The following is a 25,607-nucleotide window of genomic DNA, read 5'->3' as shown; positions in this document are numbered from 1 at the left end:
GCACCTTGGCATGGGCAAATTACTTCCCTATCTGTTAAATGGGATCCTGAAACCTGGCCAAGACAAACCAGATAAAGTAACAATGGGTCGTGGGCTCTTCAAAGGGGTGCCCAGACACCCAAAGGCAGCTCAGGAGTGGGGACTGAGGACTCAGGAGGTCAACCAAAGCCCCCATTGGAATCCTCCTTGCCCCTCCCTTCCAGATTAACCGAAACCTGCTAATTGTGGCAGCCCTCAGCATGCTCCCCTCCCCCACGACCTCTTCCTCCCTTCCCTCCCCTCCCCCTCCCCCTTTCATCCGAATGATAAAGGGTCTGGCCCGCCAGCTCAGAGCTGGCCTCAGGCCCTGGCCCTGCCTCCACTCTACCACACTGCCCCACTGCCCCGAGCCCTCAACCAGGCTAGGCCCCTGCCCACGCAGTCTACCTTCCCTGCATGGGGCCCTACAGCGATTCCTGCCTGGAGCCCCTGGAGGCAGAGTCGCCCTCCCAGCCCCCCAAGAGGAGGAAGAAGAGATACCTGCGGCATGACAAGCCCCCCTACACCTACTTGGCCATGATTGCCTTGGTGATTCAGGCCTCACCCTCCCGCAGGCTGAAGCTGGCCCAGGTGAGAGGGTCCCCGCTTTCCCTCACACTCCGTGGCCCAACTTTTCCCCAGACCCATTCCCCACCTACTTTCAGGCTCAGGCTCTGGCCTCCACCTCCACCTCCACCTGGCCCCACCCAGCTATGCTCGTGGGACCAGTGCTGAGAGCTTAGGGGCTCAGGCGCTACCCTTCTCCCCCTGTAAGTGTTCTTCTGTAAGGGGGGGCGGGCGGGCCCATGCCAGTGCGCCCCTGAGCCCGGCTGTGGGGGAGGGGTGGCTCCCCGCGCGGGCTCACAGCGCCGGTCGGCTGCCTGGTGGTTTCAGATCATCCGTCAGGTCCAGGCCGTGTTCCCCTTCTTCAGGGACGACTACAAGGGCTGGAAAGACTCCATCCGCCACAACCTCTCCTCCAACCGATGCTTCCGCAAGGTGGGGCAGGGCGAGGGTCGGAGGCCGGGGGACGGAGCGGGTGCGCAGGTCCTGAGCATCCGGGGGTCGGGTGGCCCCACTCAAGTCTGCCCCCACCCCAGGTGCCCAAGGACCCTGCGAAGCCCCAGGCCAAGGGCAACTTCTGGGCGGTCGACTTGAGCCTGATCCCGGCAGAGGCGCTGCGGCTGCAGAACACGGCCCTGTGCAGGCGCTGGCAGAACCGGGGAGCGTGTGGAGCCTTCGCCAAGGACCTGGGCCCCTACGTGCTTCATGGCCGGCCCTACCGGCCGCCCAGTCCGCCACCACCGTCCAGCGAGGGCTTCAGCATCAAGTCCCTCCTAGGGGACCCTGGGGAGGGGGCATCCCCCTGGCCCAGGCTAGCGCCACAGAGCAGCCCAACTCTGGCAGGCACAGGGAATAGTGGGGAGGAGATGGTGCCTACTCCACCCTTGCCCTCCTCTGAAAGGCCTCTGTGGCCCCTCTGCCCCCTCTCTGGGCCCACAAGAGCAGAGAGGGAGACTTCCCAGGGGGGAGCCATTGGGCCCACAATCCTCTCCCCAGAGCCCAGAGCTTGGCCCCTCCATTTAATGCAAGATACCCCAGGCCCCAGAGGGCTATCCAGTGGGGGACACAGGGCCCCCATTTGGGGGCAGCTGCCCACCTCCTACTTGCCCATCTATGCCCCCAATGTGGTCGTGCCCTTGGCACCACCGCCTAGCTCCTGTCCCGGGTGTCCACCTTCCACCAGCCCAGCCTACTGGGGACGGTGCCCTGAAACCCAACGGCCCTCGAGGTTGCTCTGGGATCTTGATGCCTTTTTCCAGGGGGTGCCCCCCAACAAAAGTATCTATGATGTGTGGGTCAGCCACCCTTGGGACCTGGCTACCCCTGCCCCAAGCTGGCTACTCTCTTGGCACAGCCTGTAAGGCTCCTGCAGCAGGGCCACTGCTCCCTCCCACCCCACCAGCTTGCTGATGGGAACCAAGGCCACAAGGGTGTCTGCAGCCACAGCAGCTTCAAGACACGGGCACCAGCCTTGCTGGGCGTCCACGACGTTTATTGGACTACTCCACAAGTGGTGTGGCCCAGCAGGGCATAACTCTGCCCTGCCAGGCATGCCTCTGCCTCCCCACACAAGGCAAGGCTAGAGAAGCAAGGCTCAGCCTGGAACAGCCTTTTCTGGCCCCACCTTCTCAGGCCATTGCCCATCCATCCCTCCCCATCTGTTACCTCCCCTCCCTGGCTCCAGGCTGGGGGAGGGAAAGCCTAACCGGGGGTCCAGCCTGAAGTCCTGCCCTCTCAACTGTCTGGGAAGGAGGTAGCACCTTTTTGGGGAAAGCGGTTAGGAATAAAGACATGGTCTTGGGGGGGGGGAAGATAACAGTAAAGGAATTTATGACATTTTAATGCCATGCCTCCTGATTCTGAGGTCAGAGGTGGTGACTTGGGTAACCACTTGGCTGGGATCTGGCCCCCTTGGCTCTGGGATTCCCTGCTGTGTGCTGTGATAACAGCAAATGGTGATAAGGAGCAAGCTGAGAACCCTGTAGCCTTATTGGGAGCGGGTGATAATTTCTCCAGGCATAACACTGGCTGGCGAGGTGGAGGAGCAACTCTGGGAGTTTGGGGGCAGTGGGCCCCTAGAAGTCAAGGACGTTGTGCCCTGGGATACGGGGTATAGGGACTTTTCTACTGCCTCTGCCAGCAGAGGTGTGTCCTCAATCCCCTTGGGCAGGGCTAAGACCCAGGACTACCGGGGCAAACCCTCTGGGGGCACAAGGGCCGAGCCGGAGCCACTGTCCTGACTGGGGCTTGGAGGGCTGCCGGGAGATGGCGTAGGGGTGCAAGGGGTCCCAGTGAGCGGGGTGTCCGTACTGAGGGAGGAGGGCGTCCCGGAGGAGCGCGGGACCCTGCGGCGCCGGGCTGGCCCCAGCTCCACTTGGCCCACTCGCTCGGCGAACTTGAGTGAGCAGACAGTCTCCCCAAGATCCTCTGGCCGCGTAGAGATCTGCGGGGGGCGGGGGGGGGTAGGGCGGTGCTGGTGGGTGGGCCCCGACCGGGCGGCGCCTGGCATGCAAACGACCCTCCCGCAGCCCGCGCCTGACGGGCGCCCACCTGCAGCAACAGCACCGCAGTGGTGCCGGGGCCGAGCGCCGGCTGCAGCAGGCGTGTGAGCTGCGAGTCGCGGAAAGGTACGTGCGGCCTGTGGGCCCTCAGTGCAGCCATCACGCCTCCTAACGCCAGCAGCGAGCGGTTGATAGTCTGGGCCTCCCGCAGACGCCGGGCACCGTCTGGGTCTCCCCGGGGCGCGCTGGCCGCCCCTGCCTTCCGTGCGCGCTCGGATCCCGCCAGGTCCACCAGGTGCAGCGTCCCTAGAGGGGTGAGTGAGCCCGCCGTGAAAAGAGGCAGGCCTTCGAGTGCGCTGGGGACCCCGCGGGGCTCAGGCACTTGCCGTGGTACCTGTGCTGTCCGGAGCGCATGGTGGAGACGCTGCACGCAGCGTCAGCGTGACCAGGGCATGCGAGCGGGAGCTGTGCTGGTTCATGGCGGTGGCAGCAGTGGCCCGGTTGCTCCTCCCCACTCTCAACATCTGGAGGATAGAGCAACAGGCCTGGTCTGGTGTAGGATCGTCACCCCCAGGTGGAAGTATAGGGCGTCGCGGCCTTGGATGGCTGGGCCATCCACTAGGCAGCCTTACCTGATGCAATGTTTCCAAGTTGGGTATGTCCCAGTGGGTAAGGCCAGCCACCTGGATACCCCCCTGGCCTTCTAGGCCCTGCCTCACAGCCAGGCGCTCAGGAGGCCCTGGGGCCAGAAGGTCTCTAGTAAGAAAAAGGGAGGGCTTGATTTGGGGTTGGGGGGAAACAGCCCTGAGACAGGGGCAGGTAGGAGGCCTGGAGACATGATCCTGACCTGACAGCCTCGTTGTAGATCTCCACCATGCTGAGGGTCACACAGTGCTGCCCCCTGGCTCCCATCTCTCGGAACAGTGACTGAAGTGCCCTAGGAGCTATGCCAGGGTCCTCAGGTGGCCCCTGAGGATGGCATGGAGTGCCACATTGGGCTCACATCCAACCCCTGGCCCCAGAAGCCACCCAGAACCCTTAGGGCCTCTCCCCCCAGGGTGTGGGCTCCACCCACCTCCATGCTGTAGGTCTTCCCCGTCCCTGTCTGACCATAAGTGAAGATGCAGACACTGTAGCCATGGAGGCAGGACAGCACAGCTGGCTCCAGCTCCCTGAAGACCTAGGGGCAGGGGAGCAGAAATGTCTTGAGCTCCACCCATGTTCCCGATTTAGGATTTATTTGGTGGGGTTGGGAATTCAGTGAACAGAGCTTAATTCCCCTAGGAGGATGACTCTAAGGGCCCACAGGGGAAGTGTGGATCCTCAAACAGGGACCCTGTGTCTCCCCAGAGAAGGTGCTTCCAAGAATTTGCCAGGCAAAGAAAGGAAGAAACATGACAAGAAGAGGGAACAGCCTGTGCAGAGGATCTGGAGTCCTGAAGACCACTTAGGAGGCCCTGGGGAGCTTAGTCAAGAGCCCAGATGCTGGGGCTTGACTGCCCAGTTCCTTCCTGTGCCTAGGTTTCCCCTCGGTGAGGTAAGGGCTACAGTAGCACCTACCGTGTACCTACAGTGCCAGAGCAGTACTTGACACACAAAGGCTGAGCCCAGGAAGAGCCTGGTGGCTATGGGGTATGGTGGCCAACAAGGACGGCTAGAGCCCAGGCACTCAGAGAGTGCAGAGAGGCAGCCGGGGGGGAGTTGGGGCTAGAATGTTCATCATGTTGATCACTGAACACCAACAGCAACCTTCTGAGGAATGACATGGCTAGCTTTCATGCCCAGAGAAGGTTGCTGGTAACCAGGTGGGCAGTCAACTCAGCTGTCAGTTGACAGCTGACAGCCATGACGACAGAATCCAGAATTCTGGGTTCTATGGGATCACTAAGATTCCACGAAGGAGGCACTGGGGGTGACATTCAGTGGGCAGACTGTGGCACCATTGCAGAAATGGGGAACACTCATGAAGGGCTTAGTGACAGATGCCTTTGGTTTAGACACATTGAATTGGAAGACCTTGCCCAAGAGGGCTGCCCAGAGGACAGTAGATGGGGTTGGGGGGAGTGCTGTGCAGGGTTGCAGTTAGGGTGGGGGCTAAGGCCAAGGGGATGTGTAGATAGAAAAGTAGGTGGAAAAGGAGGTGGGGTGATCTGTGGCCACATGCCAGGCAATCATCACCCCAACCCTTTGAGACTGGCAGGCAGCCCATCTGAGTTGAGGCCACTTTGTCCCTTACCTACTCCCCCCTGGCTCTCAGCCTCCATGTCCTCAGCTATGGGAGCTCTAGTAGCAAAGTTTGTGTACAGATGAAGATGGTGTATGAGAAGCAAGTTGGGGGTGGGCTGGGGCTGAAGCTCCCACTTTTCCACTGGTGTCTGGCAGGAAAAGAGGGGGTTGGGGAGGAGAGTGGGACCTCAGCAGGGCAGCAAGAGACCACCAAGGCTAAAAGTTCCCTGCTCCCCCACCCACCTGCCTTGGGGGCCACAAAGCAAGGAAGGGTCCCTGCTCTCACAGTTGGGCACACTCCAGACCCCGAGGAAGGGGAATGGGCAGCTGGTAGAGCTAGGGAGGTGGGGGCACCAAGCCATTGCCTGTGGGGTCAGGGCACTGTCCACCACTGCAGCACCCCAGCCACACCATGCTGTCAGTTGTACATGAGTAGTAACTGTCACCTGGAACACGTTAATTTTCATTAGCTTCCTGGTAAAAAATTGTTTTTGAAGATGTTAACCTTCCTGTCTAAACTAAGTCTGTTTCCTTGGGGCCTGCAGAGCTTGGTGGGGGGGCTGGAGAGGGCAAACCCTGGAAGGGAAGAAGGCACGCAGCTGGTTTGCCAGTCCTGCCTTCCCTTCCCGGCTAAAGCCCAGCTACCCTCCCCCCTCCAGGTGGGCAGACAGACAGGGAAGGGGAAACTGGTCCTCTTCTGCTCTTCAGAGGACTCTGAGAAAGGGTGAGGACAGGTGCAAAGGCAGGCTGTCACCTCCTCCTGGCTGGCATCTGGAGGGAAGACCCAGTCCAGGCGGAAGCGACGATGGCGTCCTCGATAGTGGGTGGTGACAGTGCCCCCTGGGCCGGGCTCCACGCTCACCAGGCTGGACGGTGTCCCTGGCCTCAGGCGACATAGCACACGGATATTTCCTGCAGTGGAGAGCAGGTAGCAGTTGGCACAATGCCTCCCAGATGTACAGAGAAGTACAGAGAGGCTCCACTTCCTCCACCCTGCCCTCCCCACCCCCTCCACTCCCCAGGTTGGCCATACCCTTGAGCTCTGGCAGCCGCCCAGGGCATCCGGCTGAGGGCCCCTCCTGCCCTGTAGGGAGCTGAGTGCCAGCCCCTCCTGCTGACAGTGCCCCCAGGGCCCAGGATACCTGAGGGAACAGCGGTATGAGGAAGACAGCAAAGTAGGAAGGAGGAGCTACAAGTGGAGTGGGGTGCTGAGAGCAATAGGGTGCATCTCGTAACCACCCAATGATGATTCACAACTTTCAGTGGGCTTGAGCTCCTAGAGGCATCATTTAGTGGGCCTGGGATAAAACGCAGGGATCACAGGCAAGGACATCGTATCATCTATCTCCTCTGTGCTTCCTGGCAACTCTCTGAAGGATTTACTGTCAACCAAGCTTCCACAGGACAGAAACAAGGCCCAGAAGTGAGATCACACTCAAGATCATACAGAAGCTATTCTCGTTCCAGAGCCTATGACTGGTTTATTAGTACAAACAATTCCCCTGGGCTGGGAAGGGACAAATGTTAGGGCTTCCCCTTGGGAAAACAGTAAGTAGGCTGCCCAGAGAGGAGGGGATAGGTAGGGAGGAGTTCCTGACCTGGCCCCGGGCCTCACTCAGCGAACCCTGACAGCTCTGGGTGAAGGTGCTGACCAGTCCTCTGAGGTCCCCACAGCCCTGACGCAGGCTGGCCATCCGTGCCCGAAGTCCTGGAGGGGGAAGTCTTTTGGAAGAAAAGCCCAGACCTCAGGGCCTTCCCTGAGCCCCCACCCCCAGCCCTTACCTGCCAACTGCCCGTGCATCTGTTGCAGCTCCCGTCTGCAGTTCTGCTCTGCTTCCTGTTGGAGCTGCTGAAGGGCCCCTTGAAGGCCCTGCAGCTGCATCTCCTGTGCCCCCAGCTGCCCACCCAACCCCACCTCTGTCACTGAGGAAACAGGCAATGATAAGGCCTTGCCTCAGCACCCCCAACCCTAGTGCCCCAGCCCTCCTCACTCTGGGCCCAGTGCCCACCTGGACTCGGAGAGCTTCTGTGGTGTCCTGGGCCTCCTGAAGCCGGCCCTGGAGCTCCACCAGTGCCTCTGCCTCCTCCTGAAGGAGGGTGGGAGTCAGGTGGGCTACAGAGCCAGGAGGGGACTCAGGGAGGGACATTCTGTGGTATCATTTCACAGATAGGAAATCCAAGAGTGGTGGGCAGAGCTGGCTGTAGACAGGTGCCTCCCAACTCCATGCAGGGTTCCTTTCCGAGTTCCTCTGCTCTCCTGGGGTCACTCAGAGAGAGGGGCTGCCCTGCACAGACCATCCCAGGGCCCGTGCACAGTCAGAGGGCCCCCAGCAGGGCCTGCTGCTGGACACCTAGTGTGCAGGAGCCCCCGGCTGCAGGGGACAGTTGCAGCTAAGGAGCAGATTACCTGTGGGGCCCTGGGGAGGGGACCTGGGGCCCAGTGCAACAAGAGGTCCCGAGTGAGGCTCAGGCTCTGCTTCAGGGCCTCGTTCTCCAGAGTTAGATGCTGCACCCTTTTCTCTGAGTCTGTTGCCCCCTGGCAGAGAGAGAAGCCCTTAGTGTTCACCTGCAAGCCCTACCCCTCCCTGCGCCCTGCCCCCAGCAGCCTCACCACGCCCAGGCGCAGTCGGCCCAGCTCCTCCTCCTGCTGCTCCAGCTGTTGCTTCAGCTCTTCCAGCTGGGGAGAAGTGAGGCACACAAGCTGGAGCTCCTTTCTCCAGTACCCTACCCCTCAGTGCCTGCCCGCTCCTGAGCCTTTCACCTGTCCAAGGATGAGCTGCTCCAGACGCTGCCAAGCCCTCTGGTCCTCATCTTCCGGTGCCTCCTCCTGGACTTCAGAGAGGTGGGAAGGGCTTTCTTCTCGGGATGGGGATCCTGGAGTGGGTGAGCCCAGTTAGGACTGAGAAGGTCTTTGGTCTGGATCCTCTGGAGCAGGGCTGGGCTTGGGACCCAGGACTCCAGACCTCCCAGGTTCTGACCGGCTTCTCTCCCCCTAAAGAGTCCTTTTTCAACTTACTACCCCTTACGCACCATCTGGACTGGGGTGCCGCACCCGAGAGGCTGGCTGAGTTCCCTGAAGCAGGGCCTGCCTCCCCCTGGGGCTCCGAATCCATGCCAGAAAAGCCAGGAGCTGACTGGTCACTGTCAACAGTGGGGGGACCTCACCAGGCTGTAGAAGACATAAGAATCAGAGCAGAGACTGGGTGGAGGGCAGGATTGTGAGTTCCAGAAAAACTGGGGAGAGATGACAGGTTGCTGGAGACAGTCCCATCCCTGCTCACCTTGCCCAGGTCGGGAGGACTCCCGCAGCTCTCTTCCGCCCCCAGCTGGACAGAGAGGAACTCAGCAAGGCGCAGGAGAGCCTCTTCCAGGGACACCTCGGCCGGGCGGCCTTCGGCTCCCTCGTCCGTCCCATGCTCAGGCTCCGAGCAGCCTGCGAGGCCAGGTAGTGGGAGCGGGAGGCATTTCGGATCACGTGTTGGAGGCTGAGCCTTCTCTCCCTCCCAATGGGATCACGGGCACCCCTCCCTCTCTGGGAGGGCGGGGCTCCCTCCTGGCCCTAGCGCAGCGCTCCCGGCCGCACCTACCGGCCAGGCTGGTCAGCTCTGTCCACAATTCTGGCGTGGGCTGGTCGGGGCGACGGCGACCCCTGGGCTTGCAGCGGGCTCTCTAGGGAGGGAGCAGGGGCCGCCCCTGAGGAGGGGGCAGGCAGCCCATGGGGCTCCTTCCCTCCCGGAACTGGGCCAGAGGGGTTGGGGCTGAAGACTACGCTTCCAACACCTGAACCGAGACGAGGGTTCTCAGCACGGCCCGCTCCCCAGTGTCGGCGACCTGACGACGTGAGCCACGCGGGTCTGCCGCGACCCGATCTGGGGGTGGGGGTGGGGGGCTGGTAGACCGGCGGTGCAGGCCCACCCCCGCTCACCTGGGCGGGGTCCCCGGGGTCCGCGGCCGCCGCTGCTCCGCCATCCCTGCGGAAGAGGCTGTAGAAAATATAGATGAGCAGCGAATAGAAGGCGTACATGGGAGCGCGGGGCGGCAGAGGGCCCCGCTTCGTGCCGCCCCGCGTCCCCGCGCCCCGACTCCGCACCCGCCCGCCGCAGTGCCGGTGCGCATGCTCGCGACAGCCGCCCCCACGGCCCGGCTCCCACGGGCGGAGGGCGCGTGCCGAGGGGCGGGCGGCGGGGACAAGGGTGCCAGAAACAGGTGTCCCCGCGGCCGCACCCCGGAGGCCCCGCCCCTTCCCAAGGCCCCGCCCCCAACCCCAACGTCGCAGAGACCTGGGCAGGTAGCACCCACCGCTCCCGCACCCTCTCCTCACGGAACCCCGCACGCTGGGTGCCACTGCCCCGCCCGGGCCCCCTCCCCGCCCTACCCCACCTGGGCCCCTTCCCCGCGCAGCCCCGCCAGGGTTCTACTAATCATGGATCCTTCCGAACTACTGTGCCCACACATCCACCTAAACCCGGCGCCTTCTCCAGGTTCCCCACTCCTCCCTTCCGACCCCACCTCCTCCCAAGGCCTCCCACTGGCCCCGCCCCGGCCGCTCTAGCCGCCGCTGCTCTCGCTGGTGGCGGCTCCGGGCCGCGCTAGCCTGGGCCACCTAGGGGCAGCTGGGGAGGCGGGGCCGACGGCTGTGGGCAGCTTTTGGCGTCCGCTTGCTTCTGAGCTGCGGCCGCGAGCCCAGGCACTGAGCACCGCCGGCCGCCCAGAGGCCTACGCCGTCGCTCCCCTGGGCCGGGGCTCCCAGGACGGCACCTCCCCGAGCAGAGGAACCAGGCCGAGGCTCCGCGTGGGCCTGCACGCCTCGCCGCTTCCCCTCTCCCAGGCCCGGCGCCCTCGCCCACCCAGCCTAGACCCCAAGCCGCCTTGCCCTCTTTCCCGGCTGAATTAGGTTCTTCTTCCCACAGGTGTGCCCAGTGGCCTCAGGAGTCCAGAAAGTTTAGGACTGAACCTACCCAACGTCTGGTGATGAGGCCCTGGAACCTGAGAGTCTTGGAAAGTCGCCCTTAGGGCTCCAGGTTTCCGGCTTCTGCGCTTTTTTTCTCTTGAAAGTTGAAGAGCTTCGTGTCTTCTCAAACTTACTACCGCCGAGGTGCCATGGCCCCCAAGCCGGTGGTTGAGTGGAGCACAGCCATATCCCACCTGGTGCTGGGAGCGGTGTCTCTGCACGCAGCAGTGAGCACTGCCCAGGTGAGTACCCTGGGGCCTGGCAGGAGCATACCCCACTCTTCCCAAACCCCAAGGACTTAGTTTCCTGGTTCCAGGAGAGGGTGGTGGGAGGTGAGTCTAGGAACAGGTTTCCATGAGAGCCCCAAACTCTTTCCTGTTTAAAGAGGTGGCCCCTGGCCTTTCTTCCCTGTGTTGACAGGTGAGTCGAGGGGCTGCTGCTGGCTTCCTGCTCCAGGTTTTGGCTGCCACCACCATGCTGGCCCCAGGACTGGGCACACATGAAGACTGTCTTGCTGGAGCCTGGGTGGCCACTGTCATCGGCCTGCCCCTTCTGGCCTTTGATTTCCACTGGGTGAATGGGGACCGATCCTCTGCCAACCTGCTCCTGGGAGGAGGCATGGTGTTAGCAGTGGCTGGTGACCACCTCGGCCCTGAGGGCCGCTCTGTGGCTGGTCAGGCAATGCTGTTGGTGGTCGCAGTGACCATCCTCATTGTGGCCGTTTTCACAGCCAACACTTATGGGATGTGGGGGGGGCTGATGCTGGCTGTGGCAGGTCTCCTGAGCCGGTTGGAGGAGGACAGGCTACTGCTGCTGCCAAAGGAGGATGTCTGTCGCTGGGCCCTCGCTGCAGGCAGTTGGGCCTATTGCCGGGCCCTGCACACACAGTGCCTACAGTGGGAATGATGGACGCAGCAAAACAGGGCTTCTGCTCTGCCAACTGCTTTCCCTCCCACCAGCCTGCTCCTGGGGCCTTCTCGCCTAGGGATAGACTCTCCTTCCCAAAGTGGGCTTGCTGCAGGTTGACTGGTCAGAGTCAGAGTCTGGGTGCTGTCCCTAGTCTGGCCACATGTGGGGACTTGCCTAGACCAGAGTGAAGGGGATGGAGTCCCAGGCACATTTTGGTGCCTGATTTTGGGCTGCACATGGTTGTGGGTCCAGAGAGAGGACTGGTCTCCAATAAACCTTAGAAATTTCACAGGAATATGGAATCTGCCCATTCATGAGAACTGAGGGATCCTTAAGTGAGCTCCCTAAGACCCCCAGGGCAGCAACTGGTTTCCCTGGACAAAGGAAGGGGATATGCCAAAAGTGGGTTGGGGCCTCACCCAACCGGGCCTCCTTTTGGCACCTTTGTCAGGAAAGCCCCAGGGCTAAGAACACATAGTCCTCGGCCCTCCATCCCCTGGGACATGGTAGAATTCCAAATATCCTTGCCGGCCTGGCAGGTGGCCCTCTGGGGCAGTGACCTTCACGGACTGATGAATGGGGTGGAGGCAGGGGAGGGCTGTACCACAGCAGTTCCCAGAAGTACACATCTCTTCCCAGGGCTGACTCGACTTCTACCTGTTTGCCCTCGGCCTATGAGAGCCAAGTCCTATTCCCTAAGACCCTCACTTTCTTCCATGGACCCCTTCAGCCTCCAACCACAGGGTTAGGAAACGGGATTTGGCAGAGCAGTGGGTTAGATTCCGGTAGATTAGGGGTCTGGAGTTCCCCCTCCCTGGTAAGTCCGCTTTCGTCCCGCGGTCCTGCACAAGACAGAGAGGGGGGCTTTTCCTTCGAGCCCTGCCCCTCAGGCTAGCGAGGCCAGAGCCCCGCGCAAACAAGCCTGAGTCTTGGAGAACAAAGAGGCAGGCACACCTCCACCTAGAGGTCCGCGGGGGTTCGCTCCACCCGGCTGACTCGCAGGTTGTGGGTGCTGCCCTGACGTCGCCTCTCATGTGGGCTTTCCCGCCCCCAGGTGCGCGCCCCACCGCGGTTCGCACTGACGCCAGCCCTCTTTCTGCCCACCTTCTGCAGGGGGCGGGCCCTCGCGCGCCCATTGGCTCTCGTCGGCGCGCCGCCGTGCTCCAAGCGGCGCTCCCATTGGCCCCGTGGGGAGCTCACGTGACGGGGAGGAGGAGGAGGGGGCGGTGGCGGCGGCCGCGGCGGGGGGGAGCGCACAGCGAAAACAAAGATGGCGGCCACGCCGGGGTCAGCGGCAGCGGCGGCTGCAGGGCGACGCGCGGGCCGGACCCTCTGAGGCGGCGGCGCAGGGAGCGGGGCTGCGGGGTCGCGGAGGCGGCGGCGGCGGCGGCGGCGGCGAGAGGGCAGCAGGAGCGCGCGGCGTCCCTGACTTCTAGCCGCGGGAGCGTGCCGGCACTCGCCGCCGGGCCGGCCGGCCGCGATGTCCGGCGCGGAGGAGGCCGGCGGGGGCGGCCCGGCCTCGGGGCCAGCGGGTGCGGTGCCGGCCGGGGTCGGGGTCGGGGTCGGAGCTGGGGCCGGGGCGGCAGCGGGGCCGGCGGCGGCGGCGGCTCTGGGCGAGGCGGCGGGGCCCGGGCTCCCGGACGAAGCGGGCCTGGCCGGCGCCCGGCAGCTGCAGCTGCAGGAGGCGGCGGGCGACCCTGACGCGCCGCCCAAGAAGCGGCTGCGGGCGGCCGAGGCGGCCGAGGCGGCGGCGGCGGCGGCGGCCGGCAGCGGGAAGCTGGAGGAGCGGCTCTACTCGGTGCTGTGCTGCACCGTGTGCCTGGACCTGCCCAAGGCCTCCGTGTACCAGGTAGGGCTGCCGGCCGACCCAGACCCGGCCCAGCCCGGGGCTCCAGCCCCTGCTGTGGGCCCCCAGCCTCCGGGGCTTCCAGGAGGCCAGGCCCGGGGGCCGGGGATGCCTGGCGCCCGAGAACCCTCTTCGGTCCTCACACCCGCTTTACTCGCCCGGCGGGACTCCAGCGCCTGCTCCGAAGCTTCTCGTCTTCCTCTCAGTACTTTGTTTCCTGCTTTGAACCCCCCTTTTCCGTGTTCTGACCCACCTTATTTCCCGCTCTCAGTCGCTTCTGCTTACATTCCTTTTCTCTTTTCCAGATTCCTCTGCGTCCCCTCCTCAACGCCCCTCCCAACCCACCTTCTTAAGCTGACCCTTCCCCCACTACAGTGGCTGCTCCCCTCATTCCCAAGCTCCCTGGCTCAGTCCTCTGCGCTCAAGAGTTCCTTCCCTGTTTTTCTGGCAGCCACACCCCCAAGCTTGTCTTTCCACTCTCTGAACTCCTGTGTACATCTCCTTTTCTGTCTTCATCAATAGAAGAATCCTTTCACTTTGTCAGTTTCATTCTGAAGCACAGGAAGAAGAAAGAGGATTCCCTCTTGTCCCCCTCAACCTCCCCATCTCTGGTCTGGATGAGCCACCTGCAACAAGCCCCACAGTCTGGTTATCTTTTCCAGCCCCAGCCTAACCCAGTGTCCTCTGAATGTGCCGTGCCCTAGGATGCTCACCCATGCCAGGCCTGGCTTCCTAGGCTACCAGTGCCCTGGGAGGTCTATGCACCCTCTTCCCCCACCTGCAGACCCAGCCCTAACCAGCTCAGTGCTGTCGGAGAGGGTATTTGGCCCAGGTGGGTCTAACATGCCCCCTGCCAGGTAGCAACAGGGGCAGACTTCTGGTCAGTGCTCAGTGTCCTGTCTTCCCCTTTGTCCCTTTCCACCTCCGCTTCCCAGTCTTTTTGAGAAGTGAAGCAGGTTCCTTGTCTATTTTCTTTGCACTTGATATAAAAGCTGGAAGTGGCCGATGGGGCCATGTTTCCCTGTTTATATTTAAACTGGGCATCTGGGCGGGGGCCATTTTTGTAATAGGCAGTCTAGGGCTAGTCTGGGTTGCAATTTCCCCAATCTCTGGATCCCCAAGTCCTTCCTGTTCTGGCTTGATGTTGCTTGGAAGGACCCCAGCGTGCCTGGGTAGGGAGAAGGCACTGGCTTCCACTCTGTGTATTAGGTGCTGGTGCCAGCTGGGGAAGAGTTTTTCACAGCTGGCTCACAGAGCCAGCAGTTGCCCCTTGGCTTTCAAGACTTGCCCACTCTCAGCCCCTTTTCTCTTGCCCACAACCTTTTGATCCTTCCAAGTGGAAGAGCTCTCCCTTTCTTGGATCTTGAGTAAAAGTCCAGCGAGCCAAGCCAATGGTCGGAGGTCCCAGGAGAATTCAAGGATCTCTTTGTCTCATCTCCTGTGGATAGGCTGGAGCTGGACCCGGCATGGTGATGGGCCACATGGCACTGGTCCCTGGTCCACTGCATCCCCCAGCTGGGCTGGCGCAGCAGAGACAGCTGTGGTCCTGCTTCTGGCCAGAGCTGCTGGTGACCAGGCCTCTGAGCCTGGCTGGCTCAAACTGGCCTGCACTATGCTGAGTGGCTGGAACCAGTGAGCTGAGCAGCTGTAGTGGAGAGTGAAGGTGCTGGGGCTGCCCTGACCGGTGGCCCTCCCTGGCCCAGGATCTGCTCAATGGCTGCCCTGGGAACAGACCACATGAGCAAGAAGAGCCATGAGTGCTGACCGAGCTGTGGGCTCTTCCCAAGTGACAGCTGGGCCTCAGCAGCAGAGGTGTTTCTGGAGACCTGGAGAAGGCTCTAGAGTCTGGAATGTGTGATTTGTGGGAGAGCCCTTGGGTCAATGTTGGAACTTATTTTGGCTGCTCACAAACCTGCTGTGTGACGTGGGGGAAAAAGGAAAGGTCTCTTGGTGCCTCCGAATGCTGTTGAAGACGCCTCCTGTAGTGGTTCCCTGCTGTGTGCAGTGACCCTGGAAGATCACTGTTGTGTCCCCACTGAGGCACTGTGGGCTGAGACAAGCCTAGAGACCTGGACTCTTGCCAGGTCTGTTCCCTGGAGGGTCTAGGCACAGATGGTGTGGGTGCCATGCTTACTGCCTTCTGTGTCTCCCTGGTTTGGGCCTATTACTGGCCACTGCCTTGGCCTCGGCTTGGCCGTTCTATCTTTTGCGAGCCTTCATTGGTGAACTGTGTTGATTGGCTATCATCTCTGGTTTCTCCAATGTCACGCATGTGGCATGTTCATCCTCTGTTCCTGATGGAATGTTTTGCCTGACCCCCGGCAGAACACATGGCTCTGGGTGGGCACCAGCTATGCTGTGCATCTTGGGAGCTGGCTCAGGTGGTACCCAGCTTTGGGGTGAGGAGAAGAGGGGGGTGGCCATGCTGAGCCTTGTGTGCTGTCCCTGGCACTGGGGCTGTGGGGGACAGCTCCATGGGCCTATGGAGTTGGCTGAGCACTTTGTAACTCGAGAGCTTGTCATCCAGCCACTAGATGCTGCCTTGCTGCCAGGGAAGCCTTGAATGGCAATGAGAGCAAATGTGGGCCACACATGAACTCATCCACCTGCTCCTGAGTCTGAGCCCTTGGGCCTGCAGGACAGGCTTCCCTACAAGCCTGTGCCCACATGCCATACTTCGAAGGCTGGGAAACTTGCTTGGGTGTGAGACCAAGGCCCTTGTGCAAATGGCTTGCTGTGCTATAGCCTGTGTCGCATTCAGGTTCAGGCTGCAGCTGGTGCAGCAAATGCTGGCTTTGATGTTCTCTGTGTGGGTGTTAGGTGTGTCCTGGATGACTGGCCTGACAAGGTGTGTGGGCACCAGAGGGGTAGCAGGGTGGCTGGGGGGACAACAGTGACACCTGTGGAGGAGCTTCTGGACAGTCCAGGCTGAGTAGGTGGACTGGCCACTCATGTTGGTGCCCCGCTGTGGGGACAGCCCTGTGGCCTGAAGACATGTCACCTGTTGGCACCTCTGCCCGTGGGAGCACCTTCTCTGGGGAAGATAGGGCCTCAGTGGTGCCAGATCCCCTGGCTCTACTGGCACAGCCCTGCACGCAAGGCTCCACATGGTCCTTTGTGGTCTCCCATGAGATAGACTGGCCCTGGGTATTGGTGCTGGCATCTGGAAGAAGGGACCGCATGTTGTTCCGCCCTTCCCAGGGCATTTTTGAACTTAGAACAAGCACTGGCGCATAAGGGTCAATCAGGGGCCTGTGTCACAATTGTGTCCAACCTGCATCCGGGGTGGCCACAGCTGCTCCCTCTCACTCGGGTCTTGCGGCCGGGTCCCTGTATCGCTCTGGCATCCTTCTGCCTGAGCTATCTTCTCCCCATTCCTGCCCGCCTCCACTCTTCCTCTTGGGCCCAACTGAGGCGGTGCTCCAGTTTGAGGCCATCCTTTCTCCCTGCTACGAGGATGCCCAGCCCTTGCTTGTGTGCCCCTCCCCATCTGACAAGGGCACTCCCACCCTTGCTCCTGCAGGAGGATCAGTGTCCTACTGCCCTCCCTCCCCTAAGTCCTCTTGTCTATATACCAGTCTCGGCTCAGGACTGGTTACCTGACCATCTCATTGATAGAAGGCCCAGGAAGCAGGGATGGCTCCATCTCTGCCCGAGTGCTCTCTGAGAGTATGCCCACCATCCAAGGGGACCAGCTACCTCTTCCTGAGTTCCCTGGGCAGCAGCACAGGGCTGCAGCTGATTGGTTCTTTGAAGTGAGAAAGGTAGCAGAAAAGAGCTCTGAAAATGTATCTGCTCAGGCATCCACAACTCACAGGATAGAGCAAGGAAGGAGTTTCTGGAATCTCTGGCTAGGTGAAAAGTGTTCTTCTGTGATGGTGGTTTGTCGTTTTGAGTTACTTTTAGATCAGCATTTAAGTCGTCAATGGGAGCCCAACTCTAGAGGGTTTATTGGCCCCTGCCCAAGTCCTGACAGAAGGAGGGAGGCAGCTGGCTCAGGACTTCAGGTCCTGCCTGGATCAAAGGTTCAGGCCCTGCAGTCATGTTGGCCTTAACAGCTCTGTGGCCTTGGATAATGCCTGGGCCCTCTCTAGCCCATATTTGATTAAGAAGGCTGAGGGGTGAGCATGCTGAGTATTGGGTGTGCCCTGAGACGCTGCTGGGCCAGGTGGGAAGGAGGGGGAATCTCCAGCTGGCTGGGCAGTGCTTTGGGATTTGCGCCACCGGGAAGCCTCTCAGCTGCATCAGCTCTGATGGCCACTGCCAAGGAGGGTCCTCGACCCCCTGGGTGGGGGCTATAGTGGGAAAGTGTAGGTCCCCAGGGTTTGTTTTTGTTTCTTTGGGGGATTTTTTGTTTGTTTTTTGTTGGTGGTGTTGTTTGGTGTTTTTGGTTTGGTTTGGTTTTGTCTTTGTTTTTTTGAGACAGGATCTCTCGTTGTTACCCAGGCTGGAGTACAGTGGTATCACCCTCTGTAGCCTCCAGCTCCTGGGCTCAAGGGATCCTCCTGCCTCAGCCTCCTGAGTAGCTAGGACTACAGGTGCACCACCACACAGGGTTAAGTTCTTTTCTAATTTGTGGTAGAGACGGGAGATCTCACTATTGCTCAGGCTGGTCTCGAACTCCTGACCTCAAGTGATCTTTCTGCCTCGGCCTCCACTGCAGCCCCCGCCCAGGGAGTCAAGGACCCTCCTCGGCAGTGGCCATCAGAACTGATGCAGCTGAGAGGCTTACCGGTGGCACAAATCCTAAAGCACTGCCCAGCCAGCTGGAGATTCCCCCTCCTTCCCACCTGGCCCAGCAGGACCTCAGGGCTGGGAGTACTGGGATTACAGACATGAGCCACCATGCCCAGCCAGTCTTCAGGGTTTGAGAGGACCATGTGTCCAGGCTTGAAAGAAGTCCTAAAATGCCAGCTGACGATAGGGAGCTTGAGAACCAGAAGTTGGTGGGGGGGCATTTCCTAAGACCTGCTTATGGCCCAAGGCTGGGGGACAGGGCTGCTTCTTCTCAAGCCTGAGTAGTCTATCCAGCTCCCCCTTAACCCAGAGGGAGAAGTCAACTCAGGTGGAGGCCCCAGGTCTGCATAGACTGGGTGCATGTGAGCTGCCTGTGGCCAGATGGAAGGGTTTGGTGCTGTCCTTCCAGGGCAGGTGCAGATGGCTGTTTCTGGACCACTTGCACGTAGAGGAGTCTGGAGCCTTGGCTTCTCCTGGGGATGGGTGCCCCAGAGGCTCTGCCATGGGTAACTATGGTGGTGGTGTTTGCTCTGCCCCTGGTGTGTGCTGGATGCAGAGCAATACTGCAAGGTGCCCTGTCCCATCCTACCTTGTCAGTGTCACCATACTTATCATCTTGTGTGCTTGAGGAAACTGAAGCCCAGAGAGGAATGATGTAAGCCCAAGGTCATACTGCTGGTGACCCATGGGCTGGGGTCTCAGCCCAGCACTGTGGCTCCAAGCCAGCATTTGTCCTAGGAGGGCCTAGGAGGCCCTACGATGTTATCCTGGGTTGTGACCCACCACCAGGGTCTTCCTGGCTAGTGGTGGGGAGGTAGCCTGGCCTGGGTGCCGCAGGAGATGTCTGGGCTTCAGAGCCTGGCCCTGGCATGTTGAGTGGGGCACTTTGGCCTGCCCTGGTCTGTCCTGTCCACTGGAGGCATGTGGCCGACACTGTATGGAGTCTTCCTGGGCCCAGCTTCTGGTTGGGCAGTGGGCACAAGTCATCACTGCTAAGGCTGACCCGTGTGTGGGGTCAAGGTCTTACTCAGGAGGCTTAGGGGGCCTGGATGGCGGGAAAGAGTCTGGAGCATGGTGACCATCCTGCTGTGGACACACCACCTGGGCTGGGTGTTGGTTTGGCCAGGGCTAGCCCCCTAGAGTTCACCTAGAGAGCATCCCCTGAACAGCTGGTGGATGTGGACTTGTCCTTTTGCTGGGCTACTATACTCCAGGACATCTTGGGGCTTTCTGTGTTCTGCCTCAGAGCTGAGCCATCAGGGCTGAAGAGGCAGTGATCCCACTTCTCCCCAGAGCTTGCAGGTGCCCCAGGAAGCCCAGAGTGGGACAGAGAGCAAAATCCCCACCACCTCTCCCATGTTGAACTTGATTGGGCCTGTGTTGGGTCTGGAAGCTCTGGAGGAATGAGGCCTGTGGCCAGGGGCTGGCACAGGAGCTGGGGCAGCATTCAGGGTGAGTGGTGGGTGGTGCTGGGAGGTAAGGGTTAATGTGCTTGGTGGCCCCAGCACCTCCTAAGGAGGGCCCAGGACTCCATCCCACTGGCTGGGCAGTCTAGAGGCAGGAGGAAAGGCCAAGGAGGCTTGAGTTGGCAGGGCCCCAGCAGGATGAATGTTGTGGCTTCTCTGCTGAGGCCAGCAGACCTGGGAGGCAGCTGCAGAGCTGGTCCCAAGCCTCATCCAGGACCCAGGCAGCCTCACCAGGTGCCTAGAGCTGGCCACAGGGAGAGGCATGGGGATACCAAGCCCTGGGGTGGTGTTGGTGCTGGCGTCCTATTGGGCTTCCTCATGGGGGAATGTTACAGGGTGCTATGTGACTTGGTCTCACTTCTGAGCTGGCACTGTGGGGTTTTCTCCCTTGAACAAATGGCCAGTTGGTGCTGTGCTGCTTCCCTCCTGCCTGCCACAAACAGCAACAGTCCTCAGCCCAGGGCCTGCCTGGCATGGTGAAGCTGGGCGTCTGAAGCCCCCAGAGAGCCTCAGGTGCAGCCAGGGAGGGGGGAGATGTGTGAGAGGATGGAACCTGGGCCCTCAGTCCGTGCCTCCCCCAGGACAGCTGCTGCAGCAGCATCTGTATGTGCCCCTACCCAGTCCACTCACCACTGACCCCTGGGTTTGGATGGGGTGGACAAATTTCCCCGCCCCGCTCCTGCTGTGGGCAGCCTTAGCTTGTCCCGACCCTACCAAGGACCAGCCTCATTCCCCACTCCAAGGCCGTGTGTTCCCAGTTGGGGCAGGATAGTCCCTGCTGGGCCCTGATCCTCCAAGCTGAGCCCCACCAGCGCATTCCCCTTCCCCATCATGCACATTTTAATTTTTAACCGAACATAGAACTTGATGTTTGAATACAGATAATCTGTGGTGTTTGTGTGGATGTGGATTCTGTGAACAAGGCCTTTGTTCCCACTGTTGGTTCTCAACACTCACTAGACCTCACAGGTAATGAGAGAGCTGGTCAGCCTTTTGCAGCTCCTCAGCTCAGGGTACTCGGACCCCTGAAGCAATAGGATGGCAGCTAGGGCCTATTAAGGACCCCACACGTGCAGGTGTGGCCTGTGAGCACTCCTCTCCCTCACTGTGCAGAGAGGCTGCAACACAGGTGGGTCTCTGCTACACTGCATCCCCTTCTCAAAGAGTCCTGGACCCCAGTGGAAGCCTGTGGCCCAGGCCCACCACTGGAGAGGCTGTGGAAGCACAGTCTGGACAGGGGCCACTCTGCTGCCTGCCCACTTGTCCTCAGGCATCTGGGAGAGAATCTCTCCTAATGGAAAGCATGTCCCTGTCACTCCCTGCTGGCCATTGGTGTGCCCTCAACCCTCAAAATGAAGCTCATCCCAGGGCCCTCACATTCCACCCCAGCGTTTCCAGGCCTGCCCCACTGCCCAAGGCCTCTGTCTCTGCCCAGTTTCAAGTCTTTGCTCCTGTACCTCTTGGTTCCCATCTGGGCCTCACCTCCTCCCACTCTGTGAGTCTCTCAAGGGCTGAGCCCATAGCCCCCCATATGTCAAATGAGTGAGAGACCCAAAATGGGAGTGGCGCCCAGCATGCTGGCATCCGGCTGTCCACATGAGCAAGGATGCCCGGCTCCTGCCGACCCAGCTTATACCAGCTCAACTCAACACCATGTCCTGCCTGCAGCCCCTGTTCCCAGCTCCCCCGGGCATGCCCTGTGTGCCCACTTGCCCTTGTCCTGAGCCAGCTTGGCCTCCTGTGTGCCACAGCTTCACACCACCAACTCTCAGGACGGCTTCTATAGGTAACCAACCTCCCTGAGCAGGTGGCAGCTGCCTTCTCTCACTTGTGCTCACCAGGAAGGGCCAGGCAGGGGGTCAGTCTGAGCCAGGTCCCCAAGCCTCAAGATGAACAGCCAAGTGGGGCATGGCTGCCTCAGTGTGGGGAAGCAGTATCTGCTCCCCCACGGAATGGCTACTGGCTCAGTGCCTCTGCTGTGCCAGGCCAAGAGCCAGGTGTTCCTGTAGGGTTTCAAAATCTGGGCCTGTGGGGGACTCCGGATAGTCCCTGGACCCTAGGATGGGAAAAAGCCAGGCTCCAAGCCCCAGTGTGGCCAAACCAATCATTGCCAGTCCAGCCTGCATCAGGGAAGAGCTGTAACCCAATCCTGAGCTGATGAGGTCTCACTCTTGAGATTCCAGATCTCTGCAAGAGCCCAAGCTGGCTGTGTCAGGGACAGATGTGTGCTCCTGTCCTCATCAGCTGGAGTCCCCCAGGACAGCTGGCCTGGCCCTGGCTGGAGCCGGCAAACATCGGCGGGTACGTGCATGTGCACGAGTCCCGCAGGTCTGTGAGCTTCATCTCCCTTTCCTTCTTCGCAGTGTACTAACGGTCACTTGATGTGCGCTGGCTGTTTTATCCACCTACTAGCAGATGCCCGGCTGAAGGAGGAGCAGGCCACGTGCCCCAACTGTCGTTGTGAGATCAGTAAGAGCCTCTGCTGCCGGAACCTGGCCGTGGAGAAAGCCGTGAGCGAGCTGCCCTCAGAGTGTGGCTTCTGCCTGCGCCAGTTTCCCCGCTCCCTCCTGGAGAGGCACCAGAAGGAGGAGTGCCAGGACAGGTAGTGCTGGGGTCAGGGACTCAGCCTATGTGCAGGGCTAGGACAGGCCCCCATGTGGGGTGATCTGCTGGTTGTTTTCTGGGCCTTGGGTACCACACATGCAGCCCAGTGACGACCCTGCAGGCCCTGGGGTGGGATAGGTGGTACTGCACAGGACAGAGGCAGTGGGGTCAGCACCCAGTTTGCTATCTGAACATGACCCTGGTCCTCCAGGGCTGTCTATGGCTATGGGATAGCCCCTTGGAGGGCCCAGTACAGTGTGGCCAGCTCTGGGTGCTTGGCACGAGGCTGTGCTGACAGGCAGACACGGCTGCTCAGCTCGTGCAGCCCAACTACCATGCCTCTTCAGGGGGAAGGCTGTGCAGGGTCCAGGATGTTTGTCATCTGGCAGTAAGTGGCCACTTACTGCCAAGCAGAGGAGACACCAGAGCGGTGGGTCCAGGAGGCTGTGGGAAGACATTGGTGGCTGAGCAGGATTGGGGCAGAGGCTGTTATTGCTGTGCTCGTCTCTCCCCAGGGTGACCCAGTGCAAATACAAGCGCATTGGCTGTCCATGGCACGGCCCCTTCCATGAGCTGACAGTACATGAGGCTGCGTGTGCCCACCCCACCAAGACGGGCAACGAGCTGATGGAGATCCTGGACGAGATGGACCAGAGCCACCGCAAGGAGATGCAGCTCTACAACAGCATCTTCAGCCTGCTCAGCTTTGAGAAAATCGGCTACACAGGTGAGGCACCTTGCCGCCCGCTGCATGCCGAACACCTGTGGGCTTTGGGGGATGGTGGCCAGGAGCCTGGGGGGCAGCAGGCTCTGGGCAGTAGTCACACCCTGCGCCGGATGGCCAGGCTCTGGACAAGCTCCCAGTGGACAGAAGAACACTTCGGGGAAGAAGAAATGCCAGAGATGGAGTGGAGGGAGAGGCTGGGCAGGACCCCAGGGTACATCTGCGTGGCTTTCATGGCAGCCTCACCCCTACCTCCCCACCCTGGCCCCACCACCCCAGCAAGGTGGTGTCCTCACCGTGTGGGGCTCCATAACCTGGGACAGTCTACGTGGGGCTCCAGAACCTTCGGACAGTCCATGTGGGGCTCCACAGCCTTGGGATCTCACCAGCAAGTAGGGCATGTCTCAGGGATGCCTGGGGTCTTGGGGCCTGCTCCTTGGAGCCCGGGGCATGAAGAGCATTCCGTCAAGTCAGGTCTGACTGTGGGCAGTCACTGCAGTGGCCATGGGGCTTCCAAAGGCTGGCATGAAGCCGTTCAGGGACAGGGCTCCAGCACGAGCTGAGGGCACCCAGCGCAAACTGTAGAACTGGGAGTGGACGCCCATGGACGCACAGGCTGGACTGGGCCCAGGCCCACTGGATCTCATGGCTCTCCAAGCCACTGCCACCACCTTCAAATGTGGCTCCGCCGCGGAGCAGGAGCCAGGCCAGAGCCTGGGCCAGACAGCAGCAAGAAGCACCTGCTGATGCCGGGGCCACTCAGGAAAGCTCCATCCCTCTTCTGCTCATCCCACACCAGGCAGCCAGCTCAGAGTGGCCAGGGTGGTCATGGGCAGTTGGTCACACCATGCCACCTGGACTGGGCCTGGCTAGGTATGGGCCTGAGCAGGCAGGACAAGCCAGGGGCCCAGGGCCCTCAGCAGAAGGCTGTGGCTGCTGTTAGCAACCGCCTTAGCTGTCCTGACAGGATCAGGGCATGTGGGCCAGGCCTCGTGGCTGAGGCCGTGGGGAGCCCCATTTGTGCAAGAAGGACTGGCCGCCTGGCAGCCCACGCCTCCATGGAGGGACTTGCCAGCTACAGGCTGCAGGCTGCACAAGAGGACTGTGAAGGCAGGGCTGCCTGCTGACTGGCAGCTCCTGCAGACCACTGGGCAGAGCCTGCATCACAGCCTGACGCCCATGGACCTGGCGTTCCCCTTGGGCAGGGCTGGGTGCCACACACCTGTCCACCGGCTTTTCTGGCAGCTCTGTATCGGAACCAATAAAGTGCACTTGTTCTCAGAACTGCATCCTGTCTGTGTGTCTGCTTCCCCCACCCCTGTGGGGGCACTGGGGCTCAGGGTGAGGAGGGAGGCTGATGTGGGTTGGGCACGCCTGGAGTGTGGCCTGGCCACTCGCAGCCGCTGGACTCACTCTAGCTAATTCGTGTGAACTCTTTTGTGGTTGTTTCCCCCAAAGCTGTGTGCACCTCCATTTGCCATAATTGCGTTTGATTTGCCTTTGTGACAAGTAGAGCACGCTGTGTCTGGTAAGTTGCCTTCCTCCCTGGCTGAGCCTGTCCTCGGCCCGGTCGGGGAAGGTGCCGCCACACAGCCTGGCCTGCACTAACAGCCGGCTCTTTCCGGCCCTGTCTGTCTCTGCAGAGGTCCAGTTCCGGCCGTACCGCACAGATGACTTCATCACGCGCCTGTATTATGAGACACCAAGGTTCACGGTGCTGAACCAGACGTGGGTCCTAAAGGCTCGTGTGAACGACTCAGAGCGCAACCCCAACCTGTCGTGTAAGCGCACGCTCTCCTTCCAGCTTCTCCTCAAGAGCAAGGTCACGGCGCCCCTGGAGTGCTCCTTCCTGCTGCTCAAGGGCCCCTACGATGACGTGAGGATCAGTCCCGTGATCTACCACTTTGTCTTCACCAATGAGAGCAACGAGACGGACTACGTGCCTCTGCCCATCATCGACTCTGTGGAGTGCAACAAGCTGCTGGCTGCGAAGAATATCAACCTGCGGCTCTTCCTATTCCAGATACAGAAGTAGGGTGGGGCCCTAGGACGCCCAAGAAGCAGACGGGCCACCCCAGCTCAGCAGCACTTCACACGACTATCTGATCATTTCAACAGAGGAGACGGACAAACCAAACACACTGGGAAAGTCTGCATGCGTGTGTAACGGGGTCCCCGCCTCCGGCTCACCTTCTCTACCCCTGCCTTCCCTCCTCCTGAGGGCAGCCAGAGGCTGGGCTGACCCCCAGAGGAGACAGCGCACTGAGCACCCTGAGGTTCAGAGACGGTGGCGGTGAGGAGGGCAAGAAGCGCAGCAACCCCTGCCCCCAGCTCCCTTATGCGCAGCTAGGTGGTGCTGCCTGCTCTGGTTCTGTGCTCGGTTCCCCGCCGGGCTCTGGGAGCCTCGCTAACTTCAGACAGCATATTTGATTGCAATTAAAGAGGCAGCCTTGTTTCCTACTTTCTGTTTTGTTGGAGGGGAAGGCGTGGCTGTGATTGGACAGCGTGGGAGCTTTGGTTTGGCCAGGGGTCAGAGCCCGCCCTGTTCCTGTCATTGCACCTACATGCGTCCCCCCAGGAGAGACTCAGAGACACTGCCTTCCCCACGCCGTCACGGGGTCGCAAGATGCGGCATAAACAGAGAGAGCCAGGCAGGGTCGGGGCTCCCCTGGCCAACCGGCCACTCCCAGGGAGGCAGAACTCTGCCACCAGGTCTCAGCAGACGTTTTCGGAATGCAGGGTGAAATTCTGTCTCTTCCCAGGAAAAAAATTAAACTCTTTACAGGCTCTTCTATAAGTTATGCAATTTTAGCGAGAGAGAATCTACTTACTATATTCAGCCTTGAGGACCCAGTGTCCTTAGGCTGTGAAGAAAGCTCTAGGGGCCACAGCTGTGAGTCTGGCTGGGTGAGGGTCCCAGTGGTTGGCTCCCTTCACTGCTTTTGGGGACTGGCTGCAGTGGCTGGAGGCTGGGCAATTTGGCTTCCTGCCTGGAGGAGGTGAACCCTTCCCGCCTCGCTGGCTGCCCTCTGACACCCCTGCAGGGTTGAGCAGGGCCAGG

At 60.8% G+C, this 25,607-nt stretch overlaps 3 protein-coding genes across 6 annotated transcripts; 2 read left to right on the top strand and 1 right to left on the bottom strand.

The window, feature by feature from the left end:
• The first annotated feature begins 435 nt into the window (after positions 1-435).
• Positions 436-1,965, top strand: FOXH1 (forkhead box H1). The gene is made up of 3 exons (XM_012648009.1): positions 436-609; positions 913-1,017; positions 1,119-1,965. The coding sequence occupies exons 1-3, from the start codon at positions 436-438 to the stop codon at positions 1,941-1,943; spliced, it is 1,104 nt and encodes a 367-aa protein (XP_012503463.1). The 3' UTR covers positions 1,944-1,965.
• Positions 1,966-2,063: 98 nt separating this feature from the next.
• Positions 2,064-9,413, bottom strand: KIFC2 (kinesin family member C2). Of its 4 annotated transcripts, none has more exons than XM_012648102.1 (18): positions 9,235-9,413; positions 8,897-8,978; positions 8,591-8,742; positions 8,340-8,478; positions 8,071-8,183; positions 7,921-7,986; positions 7,717-7,845; positions 7,319-7,396; positions 7,092-7,206; positions 6,908-7,017; positions 6,343-6,451; positions 6,064-6,221; positions 4,159-4,263; positions 3,931-4,052; positions 3,716-3,839; positions 3,478-3,628; positions 3,133-3,389; positions 2,064-3,025 (listed from the first exon to the last, which is right to left on the bottom strand). In XM_012648102.1, exons 1-18 carry the CDS (start codon positions 9,331-9,333, stop codon positions 2,768-2,770), a joined length of 2,367 nt encoding a protein of 788 aa, XP_012503556.1. In that variant the 5' UTR covers positions 9,334-9,413; the 3' UTR covers positions 2,064-2,767. The 4 variants fall into 4 exon arrangements, with proteins under 4 accessions (XP_012503556.1, XP_012503557.1, XP_012503554.1 ...); XM_012648103.1 differs by having other exon boundaries at positions 3,478-3,607; XM_012648100.1 differs by having other exon boundaries at positions 2,064-3,389.
• A 3,236-nt stretch (positions 9,414-12,649) lies between these two features.
• CYHR1 (cysteine/histidine-rich 1) lies at positions 12,650-24,984 on the top strand. Its single transcript, XM_012648104.1, has 4 exons — positions 12,650-13,018; positions 21,582-21,820; positions 22,338-22,549; positions 24,190-24,984. Exons 1-4 carry the CDS (start codon positions 12,650-12,652, stop codon positions 24,579-24,581), a joined length of 1,212 nt encoding a protein of 403 aa, XP_012503558.1. The 3' UTR covers positions 24,582-24,984.
• The last annotated feature ends 623 nt before the right edge of the window (positions 24,985-25,607 follow it).

Source organism: Propithecus coquereli, unplaced genomic scaffold (genome assembly GCF_000956105.1).
Source record: "Propithecus coquereli isolate 6110/MARCELLA unplaced genomic scaffold, Pcoq_1.0 Scaffold28, whole genome shotgun sequence".
Lineage (NCBI taxonomy): Eukaryota > Metazoa > Chordata > Mammalia > Primates > Indriidae > Propithecus > Propithecus coquereli.
Note: the sequence above shows the minus strand (reverse complement) of the source record. Positions and strands in the feature narration are given on the sequence as shown.